The sequence below is a fragment of the Eurytemora carolleeae genome, unplaced genomic scaffold, assembly GCF_000591075.1.
Source record: "Eurytemora carolleeae unplaced genomic scaffold, Eaff_2.0 scaffold177, whole genome shotgun sequence".
NCBI classification, from domain to species: domain Eukaryota; kingdom Metazoa; phylum Arthropoda; class Copepoda; order Calanoida; family Temoridae; genus Eurytemora; species Eurytemora carolleeae.
Genome location: NW_019396082.1, coordinates 379,419 through 393,139, shown reverse-complemented (window position 1 = coordinate 393,139; position 13,721 = coordinate 379,419). Strand labels below are relative to the sequence as shown.

The window sequence follows — 13,721 nt, the reverse complement described above, 5'->3', positions numbered from 1 at the left end:
GCATTTTCAATCGAAGGTTCTCGTCAACACTAAACATTGCATTTTCAATCGAAATTTCGCATCAACACTAAACATTGCATTTTAAATCGAAGGTTTGCATTAACATTAAATTTTTCATTTTCAATCGAAGGTTTGCATCAACACTAAACATTAAATTTTCAATCGAAGGTTTGCATCAACATTAAATATTTCATTTTCAATCGAAGGTTCGTATCAACACTAAACATTGCATTTTCAATCGAATGTTCGCATCATCACTAAATTTTGCATTTTAAATCGAAGGTTCTCGTCAACACTAAACATTGCATTTTCAATCGAAGTTTCGTATCAACACTAAACATTGCATTTTCAATCAAAGGTTTGCATCAACACTAAACTTTGTAATTTTGATCGAAGGTTTGCATCAAAATTAAACTTTGCATTTTCAATCGAAGGTTCGCATCAACACTAAACTTTGCATTTTCTTGAAATAAAATATTTGATATTGTGTTTAAATCTTCAGCTCACACCTGGTCAGTTAGGTCATCACTCAACCACTCACTATAGCTTTTGATGTTGTAAAATGAGAGATTTCTCATTCAATTGGTAAAATCTCATAAGCTTTAAACCATAGAGAGACCGATTTATCTCCCTGCAAGAAGAATTTTAGTTGATTCTCTTTCTGTCCTATTAAAATACTTTGAGGACGGAACTTTTGAATGAATTCGCCTTAATCCGTCGCACATATAGGGATTAATAATTTCTTAATAATTTCCGAGCTCTGGTCTGTGTTGTTAGTTGTTACCACGTCTTAATTGATTTTAAAAGAGAGTAGTTGGTAAAATCTCTCAAGTTATACATGACTAACAATTGGTCAATCTCAACTTTTAAACTCATCCCGTGCAATTAAAAGTTTCAATCTCTAGTCATAAATCGATTTATTGAGTGAATTGTGAAAAAGGAAAAAGAAGATATTTGATATCTAAGGATTTTTCCATAGTCCAGTAAACAAGGTATACAAATGATTTATCTTATATTTATTAATACTTCTAAATAAACACATATCTCTTCTTTTCCATTAATACTTTTGTATTATACTATAGAAAATATCTTCGTGTATGTTTCTAAAATGGAAAAAAGTATTTCTATTGTTCGTTTTCTTTGCTATTTGTCTATCTTTACATACCTTATATATGAGAACGGTTTTGAATCATATCTTGTATGATAGGGCTGTGGTTCAGAGGCGGTCGGTTTATTAACACCACCAACCCCACCACCATCTCCACCACCACCACCTCCTCCTCCCCCTACTGCAACTCCTGCTGGTCGTTGATAAGCTGATCCATAATTCTCAACTCCTATCAAAGGTCTTCTCTCCTGCCCCTTCACAGGAGGTTCATTTTGCTCCTGATAAAACCAGAATATTTGTACCCTCTCAATCTGATAGATCAGAATATGATTGAAATATGATGTGGTTTGTTTTACGTTTGTATTGAGACCAGAAAACCTGTATTGTAATCAAAACTTACACCCATGGATTTACTTCATCTAATCCTTTAAAATGCTTACACTGCAAAAATACATTTCCTTTTTGTAAACTTTTCTACATATTTTAACCCATTTGATATGTCAGGGCCTCAGAGGGGGGGGGGCTGATAAACTATGCACCCTTCTGTGTCATAGAAAAACACAAGCTTGACTTGTTATGTATTTTGTGGTCGTGGATACTCTTTTTAGAATCCACCACCGTCCACCAAATGCAATGAACAAATTAACAGACTCAGCCCAATTCTATAAAAAAAATGTAGCTCCCCACCCCGCCCAATGCAGAATAGAGTATTTGAAAATGAAAGCAGTAAAATATTTCGGTTCCTTTTCGAGTACATAATCGAGATCGTCCTCATAGGTTCGAACATTTTCACTACCATGACGACTATCGTTACTTAAACGTCGACTATTGTCACTTAATCTTCGAGCTGCGTCACTCATTTGCTTAGTTAAATCACTCACTCTCCTGTTTGGTAGATTATCAGGACAATCTGATAAAATACTAGTTTCACGTGAAGCTGACAGCTGATTTCTCTGGTTTAACGACTGATAATGATTGTTTACAAGCTGATGGTTGACACCAGCTGATTGGTGGACACCAGCTGATCGACCAAGGTCAGGCAGTGTCCCACTAAGCTCGTCAAGACCAGCCAGAAGTCTATCAAGCTGGTCATCTTTACCTAGACCTCCTAGTGACCTGTCAAACCTTAAACTGTCACCTGACATCATGGTTACATCATGGAATGTACATTTATCTAAAACGGGGTGTTAGTGTCCGGTTTGTGAGGGTGTGTGTGTGTGTGTTGGCTTGAAGCACTCTGAGGCAGTCGGCCCACTACTACTACTCAGACTTACAAACCGAAACCTAACAGAGAGAAGAGAGAGGAATATATTTAGAGTCCTGGGGTATGTGGGCTCATTAGAATTGGGTGCTAGATAGAGACCGGTGGAAACGGGCTGGGGATTGGGTTTAAAATACACACCAGGTGTCAGGCCTTCGTCGAACAATTCCTCTGTGTAAAAACATTGTTTGCGAACACATTGTGATTGTTTAATATTTGAAGATATTTAAATACACCAGAAGCTAAAAAAATTTATAGGATAGCACTGCTCTTCGACTTAAATTTGTGTTAATATAGAAAAAAGTAAGTAAATGTATCCAAAAATGAATTGCATGTGTTATAAGGATTACCTGTTCAATTTGGATTTTAATACGATATTTAATAGGTGTTAAGTACTTTCCCAAAGACATTTTCCCAATGGTGACTAACCATGTGAAAGTTTCCCAAGTGGAAACTTCCCAAACGTGCAATTTCCCAAGCGGCAACTTCCCAAAGGTTAGGTTTTTAGCAAAATCGTGGAAACATGATATTCTGTAAAACTGCGGTACGTTTTACATTTTATTGATTTAATGTTGTAAACTTATACATAATGACATTATTTATTGAAACTACGCTTCAAATTGAATACTTAACATGATTAGCTTAAATCATGCGACATACTTGAATTACGCTATAAAACATATCCGGAGATAGCTTACCTATGTTATATATATTCTCTCTAATCCTATAAATACATATATTAAACTTTAACTGTGCGATAAATATGTAATACAATGGTCTTAATCATGTGATAACAATAACATTGTCGGATTTTTTACTATGTCAATTCCTGTTTGTGACATAAGATATTAAATAAAGTTAGTTGATTGAGACTCTGCTTTGATTACAGTATTAGAAGTAATTTGGTTCTCGTTGAAACATATGAGTGGAGATCATACTTTGAGAATTGGTATTGATTTATTAAGTGCTAGTGTTTGTATTGACATTGATAGCTAATTAGATTGCCTCCTGTGTAGTGGCGTTGATAGTTCATGGGATTTTAGCCGTGTAAATTGTGTCATATTTGAGACATTGATCAATTGATTGCTAGTGTCTGTATTGACAACGATAGCTACCGAGATCATGCCCTGTGTAGTGGCGTTCACGAGATTGTAGCCGTGTGTCCCTGTGTGTCATTTAGAACATTGGATTATCACTATCATTTGGGATCGTTATATATATAGCTTGTTTGATAGATACTCTTGTGTCCCTGTGTGCACATTATGGAAGATGCTACTTGTGAAAAATCCTATGGGAAAGTACCTACATAATTTAATATTTATAGTGTCAAAATATGTACACACACTGCTGCTGTTATATATTCTCTTTCAAGCGTTTTTCAGGAAACGTTATAAAATTGTGGAAAATTTTTGTACTCATCTTATTTTGGAGGGTTTGTAAATATTTTCCTATTTCTGCTTTCATAACTTCACATAACTGGAAAACCGATAGAAAAAAGAATTTGAGAACTCTAGAATGAAAGAATCTTAGTCTCTTAACTTACTTTTAACGCAAAATTGTTTTGATCTTTTTGTGAATTTGTGAAAAACTAAACCTTCATTGTTCATTGCAGTAGTTAGCAGTTCATTGTTTATCAGTCTTCAGTCCCCTAGTTAGATAGATAGATACAATAGGGACAGTGGGTTCCAATCAACAAGAGTGTCAATTAAAAATCAAAAAAGTTTTAACATTCAAGATTTTTTATTTTTTTTTAAATTTAATTTTTTAACAAGATAAAAGCATTAAGGTGAGTCTAGCCATTCACATCCTAAAATTTGCTAAAGACCTCTGCACATAATTAACAAAAAATCCAAATTCTGACGAGAAAACTTTTTAAAACTGAAGCATTTACAACTTTTGCAAATTATTAGCCAGAGATTGAAACTTTTGAACGCTTGATCTTGATAAACAATGTGGGGACAATCCCACCAGTTTATCAAAACAGGTTTTCAGTCTAGCTATCAACAAGCTATTACTTCGGCTCTAAATGCCACACAGGGACATAAGCGTAGCATCAACAAGCTATTGGCTATCTACAAGTCCTTAATCCATCTCTACCGAAACGAGGTATTATCACAACCTGAATACTCAACGGGATACAATTACTCTACCCTGTTAATCAAAGCAGAGTTCTGATTCTAACTAATCTCTATTTACAAATCTAAATGTTACATGTTAAGTTCCAATACGTATTCACAATATTACGCAGGTATATAATCTAGTTTAGTCGCATTACAAGTTTTACATAATCAAGGATAAACGCAGTTAGATTCTAAGACAATGTACGACGTATTTTATATATGTATGTTCCACGGGTAGCCGTAGTACATTTGAATTTCCGAGCCGGATCAACCTTTCCGTTCCCAGTTTGTACTGTACCTAGCTCTATGGACAGGACTAGCCGGTGCAACATGGTTGACGCGGTCAGACTTTATGCTTCATTTAGGCTGAATTTACTTTCACTAAAGGGGCAGATTTGCGTGGTTCGAACAGCATATATTACACATTTGACAAATTTAGCATTCTTCATGTTGATTGGAATTCAGAGAACTCCGCGGCCCTGGCATGCTGCAAATATTTTCAGCTGTTCTTCTTCTAGCAGTTGCTTGTATCCAGGCAAACCATGATTGCGAGGATAAAATTGGTAAAAATAGAAAAGTTCCATGTTTTTTAATTTCGAAGAATATTTTTTTACGCGAATCCTTGGTACTAAGTTTGAAGTTTCAAAGTTTTACAAACTCAGGGATTCGACAATTTGAGATTGTGAAAAAAATTCATTTACTTTTCTGGAAAACTTGCCTTAATACAGCTTAGTAATGTTAACCCTTTAAGGAATTAAGGGGTGGGGGGAGGGTTATAATATCCTGGTCTTCTTAGGAGCAATATAAACCTCCTGTGAATCAAGGATCACTTTGATGTTATCTACAAAAAAGAGAAATTGTTAATTAAAAAATTAGAATTTACTGTCTTAAAGAAACGATTTATTGGAAAAGTATTTTACTCCTGGAAAAAGATCGAGGATAATAAAAAAAAATTGATAAAAGCTAGGTGTGGGGTCACTTGACATTATTCCCTACTCAAAAAGTGAGTTATATTGTTTTTTTTTATAACAATTTTTATATATTTTATATTTTCTTTTTTTAGTTCATTCCTCTGATGGGGTTGATACTGTATATGAATTGATGCACCATAATTCAAGTCAGTAAAAATATGTATAATACGATTTTTATAATTCATAATTTTTATAATTCATGATTTTTATAATTTAGGATTTTTATAATTCATGATTTTTATAATTCATAATTTTTATAATAAAGTTCTTCTTTAAAGGGAGTGACCGGCAATGTATTGTTAAGACATTTTTTTGGGATTCATTTGAAACATAAAAACGTTTTAATGTTGTATAACTACTGAATTTAAGCGCAAAGCCGACTTTCAAAATCGCCCATTTGGGTTGTTACGTATTGAGAATCTATCTTAAAAAAATTATTAAATAACGACGACAAAAGAATGTAAAAAAAATTCTACAGTAAACTAATAAGTTGTTTAATAACAGGTTGAGAGAAAAATATTCACTCTTATCATCGAAAATAAGTAATCTTATTCAGTTATTACTTTCTGCGATCTCTCATTGTTCACAAACATTTTCTGTAGATACACAGACATTTTTATTTAAAAGACGACATTTGAAGAGTTTGTTGAAATCTGCAACAAATTCGTATAATGATGAAAAAGAAACAATTGATTCTAACATTGATATCTATATATAAATTTGGCTTGTCTGTCTGTCTTGGTGTTTGGGTGTTTGTTTGTTTGTATCCAACAAACGTCAAAACGGCTGAACCGATCGGACCCAATTTTTTTTGTGGGACATCACATGACCACAGGGAAGGTTTATGAATGATCAAAATTTCAAATATTTGTCTCCATCAAAATTCGATCTTCATTAAATTTTTGAAATTATGAAAATCCACGAAATTTTTGGTGAAAATCCGCGAATTATTTTTGTTTTGTTTTACGATGTACACAAAGAGAACATGTTCACAATTAATTTAGAAGATGGGCGCGAAGCGCCCCCTAAGGCTAGTATTGACAAATTTCTGATGAGAAATATGTTCCTAAACATTTCATTAGTTTACTATAGAATTTTTGATACATTTTTCGTCGTTGTTGTTTTATAACTAAGAGAAAAATCTATTCTCATAACATAACTGCACCCAAATAAATAATTTCTTAACGTCGACTTTGCGCTCAAACTCAGTAATTATACATTATTAAAGCGTTTTATATATCACAAAACTACATATTCTCAGTTCAACTACCATACATTGCCGGTCACTCCCTTTAAGAATGAATAACTTTATAGTTTTATTCCAATCAATTTTCTTTCACAATGTTTGCCTTTAACCATGTTTACAGAAAAGGTTTGAAATAACCGTCCCGGTACAGTCATAATCATAACTAGTTTATAAAGCCTAATAAAAGTCGTCTTTTTATGATATTTGTATTTAAAATGTAGGAAACAGTTTAGTAATTTGTAAAGGTATGACGGTACACTTTTTAAAGATTCTACAAAAATCTAAGAAATTTTACATATTTCAAAATTGTTTGTTCCAAAAATTTGCCAAAAATCTAACTTTTTAAATGAAAGTTGTTTCTTTCATTTCCCTTTAAATTTTCTCTTAGGAAAAAAACTTGCAGGTTTAAACCATTAAACTTAAACAGAATACAGCTGGAATTATGAAGAACGTTTTTAATAAAACCATACGTTACGTAATCAAAAACGTATAGAACATTTCGGGCACAGTTTTTATAGTTAAAACAGATAAAATTACTAAATCACAGGAACTTTCTAAATACGACAGTAAAAAATAATTATTATTATTTTAATATTTATGAACTATATCAGGATGGACAATAGCAACGGTTGAGATTTGTATGAGTGCTTGTGCCTACACCAGAGCTGTAAGTTAATTTGCTTTATGACTTTATCATAGTTTGCATTTTCAGAGTAATTCAGAGTAAACTCACAACGGGTTTACGCATATATAAAACATTTTTTTGGAAAAATAAAATGGTCAAATCATAGGTTTTCTTACTTGTACAAATTGAGAAATCACAACGCTTTGGTTTTAGAAAGCTTCACGCGTATTTCGCACGAGTCAAAACATAAAGTTAGATAGATAGATGGATAGATTGATATATTTGACTAAATATTTTAATAATATTAATTACAGGTATTGCACAATTTTTACATTTAGCCAAGACCTTTCTAACCATTGATGGTTGTTTTGATTATGAGGCCCTTTTGCAGCGATAAATACATGTTAAATAAAAAAATGAAACAAAAACAGTTTATGACTAAAGGAAAGCAAACAGAGGTGGAGTAGATAGAGGAAAAATAGCTGGAGAGTAAAATAAGAAGAAAGGAAAGTAAAGGGGGGGGGGCAACCCAGTACACAAAGTTTTTAATGTGTTATATTTTATTATGCTACACTGATTTTTTTGGACAAATTAAAAAACTTGAAATTTAAGCGACCAACTCTTAAAAAATCTAATTTGAAAAAGTCCTTATATATAAATGACATTTAAAAAAGCAACCAAATGTACAGGAAACTATAATTACATAAAAAAAATTTAAAAAAAATAAATTGATAAAGTTAAAAAAAATAATCACAAAAGAAAAATTCTCCTATTTTGTATTATTAGGAAAAAATCCTATAATTATTTAGCTATCATGTTAAATAAACATACTGATTTAAATCAATGTGAAACTATAGTTGTTTTGAATTTAATTCTATTATTTAGGACAAAACCGTGGGGGTTTATTGTTTCCCAGCCTGGGGTTCTCATACAGATACTTGTTGTGGGACTAAATTTGAGAAACCAAAGAATAACACAAAAGTGTAAGCAGCAACATCCTTAAACCAACATGGGCCGAATTTAAAGAATTTGAGCCGCGACTTAAATTTAAATATGGTTGATTCCACTCAAAATTGTATTCAATTTTTCAAGATTTAAGTCAGTGCTCTATTAAAACCGATTCATGAGGGATTTGAGACGAGTCTAAAATTCATTAAATTCGGTCTCTGTTCGTTTTAACTTTATGTGAAACTCCATTTACTTTATCTCAATAATATGGAAGATATCGTCGTTCTAACGATTTCCTCAATTCTTTCTGATTATGAGAAAAATTGATCAGGTTCACACATGTATTTTGTTGTACATTCATGATCATAGAAGATTTAGGAAGATTTAGGAAGATTTAGGAAGATCTAGGAATATCTAGGAAGATCTAGGAAGATCTACTAAGATCTAGGAAGATTTAGGAAGTTCTTGGAAGATCTAGGAAGATCTAGGAAGATCTAGGAAGATTTACTAAGATTTAGGAAGATCTAGGAAGATTTAGGAAGATCTAGGAAGATCTAGGAAGATCTACTAAGATCTAGGAAGATTTAGGAAGATCTAGGAAGATCTAGGAAGATCGAGGAAGATCTACTAAGATCTAGGAAGATTTAGGAAGATCTAGGAAGATTAGGAAGATCTATGAGGATCTATGAAGATCTATGAAGATCTAGGAAGATTTAAGAAGATCTAGGAAGATTTTGGAAGATCTAGGAAGATCAAAGAAGATCTAGGAAGATATAGGAAGATCAAAGAAGATCTAGGAAGATTTAGGAAGATCTAGGAAGATCTAGGAAGATCTAGAAAGATCTAGGAAGATCTAGGAGGATCTAAGAAGATCTAGGAAAATCTAGAAAGATCTAGGAAGATCTAGGAAGATCTAGGATGATCTAGGAAGCACGTGCAGACACTTTTTTCAACCCATTCGTTATCAAAATGCCGGGCGTGGTGACAAAATGAAGGAGGCTCGGAGACAAAGTGAGAGGCACCGAGACGGTTTCGCGGGGCCTGGAGGTCAATCTGCAAGCCTAAAACCGTTAAAATGTAAATTGCAGTCGTCAGTTATTTAGCTAATAACGGAACGTTAGTTTCGTTAATGGTATTTTTCGTTATTGTTAAAATTTCACTTTAGTTAACGATGACAACATTATTACTGGCGTTAATATTTTAGAAATCGTTAACGGTGCCGACCATTAGCGAGCTGTTAACAATTATTTCATGGACAAAAATTGAAGACACCATTTAAAACTTCAAAACATCTTAAAAAAGAATGTCAAAATACATAAAATTGTATTATTCAACAAATAAGCGGGGAAAAAACCTCAAAATATATAAATGTATTTTTGCAAGTTTCGTTCAATTTCAAGTATAAAAACAACGAAAGTTAGTTTTTTAGGAATTTCTATTTTCGTTACTTAACGATCTAAAAATTATCGGGTTATGTCGTTGTTAATGGACTCTTTCGTTAATTTTCAAAAACTTCCGCTTCGTTAACGGATTTTTAACCAGCCCTAGACTGCACAGTTCATACATATGTTAAGCATTTTTCATGATCACAATCTTTAAATCTGATGTGATCTTTATACTAACGTTTTGTGTTATATATGTACATAACATAACATTAACATACTGTTTTTTAAAGTTAACTTTAAGTTTATGTTTTAGGCCGCCGACAATTACAGTGCCAATAGGTGAGTTCTTTAAACTTTTTCAGTTTTTGCCACATTTTAAAGGACAAACTCGCATTCTTAATGGACTTTTGATTTTACTGGTTTCTGCAGTTTAATTAAGGTTGGTTGGGGCCCGGGTCATGCATAAGTCACTACCTAGTTTAAGAAGTAGTTCAACCCCCCCCCCCCCCTCCTCATATACAATTACAAAATTACACATTCTTATATAAAAAACAATGTGACATTGGATTTCTAAATAACATTTCTTGAAATTATTTAAATATTCCATTTAAATTGGAATAAAACTTTATAAACTGTACAGTGGCAACAAGAACACATCTTCTTTAATAAGAACTTATTGCTAAGTGTAGCAAAACATGATACCCTAAATCAAGGTTATAATGCAAGGAAAGTTATTTCAGAGGTCTACGCATCTGTTGTACTGCAGTGTACTGTCTCTGGGCGGTAATGTAAACACAAGACGGATGTCACAGCCTGACGTGGGATCCACATTTCACATAAAAAATCAATGAAATATTTTGGTCATAGGAAACTATTATGTGGAATTATCAAAATTATCAAAATTAAATGCTTTTATCCTCCTCGGATTCTAAACAAACACTGATGCAGCTATTCTTGTCTACAAATTCCGCCCAGAGAGAACTGGTTTCAATATTTGCGCAACTGCAATTTACTTTCCTTGCATTACAACCTTGTCCTATATAAACATGATGCCCTAAACAACTTTTCATTAGTTTTCTAGTAACTAATTTAAGGAATTGAGTCTTTGACACTAACTGAAATATTCTAATCCCTATATCTTTGCATATATAGAACCTTTTATATTTCAAACTTGATAATTTGATCTAGCAGCATTCATAACATGAAATGTATAAGGGTTGCAAAGATTTAGGGCGGCTTAGAAAATCAGAGTTTGTGTCGATAAAGAATAAATTTCTGTAGAACTTTAACCGTTTATAATTTAGGAAACGAAAACTCTACTGAAAATGTAACCCAGCCCATTTCTCCAGGTATAAAGTTTACTTGTATAGATCTACCGAGTAACTGATAAAAGAGAATACGATACTAAAGGCCGAGTTAAAAAAATTTTAAAATTGTATTCAGTGTTTCAAGATTTAAGCCGGCGCTCAATTTAAACCTGTTTTTGGGGTATTTTAAGACACGGCTCAAATTCATTAAATTCGGACTCAGGCTAGGCCAACAGTAAGGATTTAATAATTACCACCTCCTCCGGTCCAAATGTATTTATCTAAACAGCGTTTAGTTGTTTTCTTATAAACAGAGTTCAATGTTTTTGAATAACCCTACATCGGAAATTTGACAATGTTAACCACTTTAGAAAAGGACCCATATCTGTATACTGATAGCCAGCAATATGGTCTTGTTCAAGGATATGATTGCTAATAACGACTGAAATTTTTCTCAACGATTTAACAATAACTCATTTTGAATTAAAAGTTTCCACGTTGAATACCACTTTCAGACACACACACTTCTATTCCTGCGATTTTAGTATAAAAAAGATGGGGGAAAAATATATAATTTAACAATTTTTTACATTTTTTATTTAGAAGTTTCTTCTGACGTGTATTCCGGATGCAGTACATCTAAAACCTGTTTTGGATCTCCGGCCGGATGTGAAAAGACAAAAAACTGTGATTACATGGTCACGTGGAAACTGAACGGCAAAAAGGTTTAGATTTGAGGCGGAGGCCCAAAGGAGTTAGGCACACATGTCGTGTTAAATAACAAGACAGAGAGAGAGCCTTCTAGCCTGTTCTAGCCGCAGGCCCGCAGTGTCTTAACCTAACCTAACCCTTAAATATGTATACTAATCTCTCTCTTTCTTGTAATTCAACGCGACAAGGCGAGTAACTTCCATAGGCTAGATTTAATTAGTTAAAGTGACTGCAATCTATAGTGACACTGAATACAAAGATGGCAATGCCCGATTCACAACGGTACCATGAAAAGCTTTGTCTGATCAAGTAAGAATTAGATATCAATTTTGATAAGTTTGAAAACTTATTATTACCAATTGTGGTTTTTCTTTATACTATAGTGACTAAACTGCAGGAAAAAACATAAGAATTATTAGAATTTATCACTTTTTAACCTAGAAAAATGGCAATATCTTCCACATTTTTTTCAGTTTAAGGTTTCAAGGTTACCGTCGGGATCGGGATATTCCTGTCTTTGCATAGAGGTTCACTTAAAATTACACCTGAACTCCCTTTAAAGTGAGATTCAATCGTCTTGGTCCATGTTATCGTGATTTCAAATGCATTTGAGATAATTATCGTTCTATTGCTATGTCCTCACTGATTTTCAAAGTGATTATGTCATTTTTTAGTGACAAACATATACTCAGATAATCTTCAGTTTGGATATAAATCTAAAACTTCCCACCACTCAGTGTACCCCGCTGGATCTGCAGACAATTTCTTTCTTCAAACAGAAACATACATCTGTCAATGTTGCTGCTATGGACTGTAGCAAAGCTTTTGATAAGTGTTTATTTTCTAAACTATTTGGTAAAATCCTTGACAAAGGGGTTCCAGCTATCTTTGTTCGAGGTTTATTGCTGGTTTACAAAACCTACTGCAACTTAGTGAAAAGTATGCTGATGAGCATAGTATTTCCTTTTTAACAAATCCAGATCCATCCAAATCCAAATGTATTTATTTTACTTGTGGACGTGACAGAAAACCGGTGGAGGTCGTCCTTATTCATCAGAAGCTGCCCTGGGTCAGTCAGGTTGACCATCTTGAGGCCGAGTTTAAAGAATTTGAGCCGCGGTTTAAATTTAAGCCGCGGCTCAGATATGGTTGGTTCCACTTAAATTTATTAAATTTATGTCAGTGGTCAATTAAGACCGGTTTTTGGTGGATTTAAGATGCGGCTCAAATGACACTGGTCATATCATTCATGAATCAGGTTCACAAGATATAGGCTGCAGAAAGGCTAGAGGTTCCTACATTGGATCATCTACTGAATTATTGGGAATTTTCCGTTTCTACTCACCACTGCAAAAGTCATCTGCTAAACACACTTATTGTTGTTCTTTATGGAAGCAATATATGGAACCTTTTCAGCGAGTATGCCTGTCAAACCTACCGATTTCGATTGGAACCCCTATCTGCAGTCCTTTTAAAAATTCAATTTTGAGGGTTTTTTGGTCGTCATTAAATACAATACTTTATGGATAACCCTGTTTTTGTATTGTAGGTAACTTGGGAAACTATCCGTCAAGGTTCTGGATACGTGGCAGTGGGTATATCAAAGGATGCTGTTATGGGAGATAAAGAGGGTCAAGGAGATATAATGTTTATTTGTAACCAGGTAAATATTGTCAAGGAGATATAATGTTTATATGTAACCAGGTAAATATTGTCAAGGAGATATAATGTTTATATGTAACCAGGTAAATAATGTCAAGGAGATATAATGTTTATATGTAACCAGGTAAATATTGTCAAGGGGATATAGTGTTTATATGTAACCAGGTAAATATTGTCAAGGAGATACAATATTTATATGTAACCAGGTAAATAATGCCAGGGAGATATAATGTTTATATGTAACCAGGTAAAAAATGTCAAGGAGATATAATGTTTATATGTAACCAGGTAAATATTGTCAAGGAGATATAATGTTTATATGTAACCAGGTAAATAATGTCAAGGAGATATAATGTTTATATGTAACCAGGTAAATA

General features: G+C 33.3%; 2 protein-coding genes across 2 annotated transcripts in view; one reads left to right on the top strand and one right to left on the bottom strand.

The window, feature by feature from the left end:
* Positions 1-1,001: 1,001 nt before the first annotated feature.
* Positions 1,002-2,883, bottom strand: LOC111717350 (uncharacterized). Its single transcript, XM_023492854.1, has 3 exons — positions 1,852-2,883; positions 1,166-1,386; positions 1,002-1,103 (listed from the first exon to the last, which is right to left on the bottom strand). Exons 1-3 carry the CDS (start codon positions 2,254-2,256, stop codon positions 1,058-1,060), a joined length of 672 nt encoding a protein of 223 aa, XP_023348622.1. The 5' UTR covers positions 2,257-2,883; the 3' UTR covers positions 1,002-1,057.
* A 1,090-nt stretch (positions 2,884-3,973) lies between these two features.
* The window catches only part of LOC111717342 (uncharacterized), a 15,691-nt gene continuing 5,943 nt past the window's right edge, over positions 3,974-13,721 (top strand). The window contains exons 1-9 of the mRNA XM_023492845.1: positions 3,974-4,042; positions 4,955-5,052; positions 5,553-5,606; positions 7,318-7,373; positions 8,217-8,314; positions 9,978-10,003; positions 10,969-11,013; positions 11,575-11,696; positions 13,232-13,345. Coding sequence (XP_023348613.1) covers positions 4,974-5,052; positions 5,553-5,606; positions 7,318-7,373; positions 8,217-8,314; positions 9,978-10,003; positions 10,969-11,013; positions 11,575-11,696; positions 13,232-13,345 — 594 coding nt within the window. The 5' untranslated portion in view covers positions 3,974-4,042; positions 4,955-4,973. The remainder of the gene's footprint in view (positions 4,043-4,954; positions 5,053-5,552; positions 5,607-7,317; positions 7,374-8,216; positions 8,315-9,977; positions 10,004-10,968; positions 11,014-11,574; positions 11,697-13,231; positions 13,346-13,721) is intronic.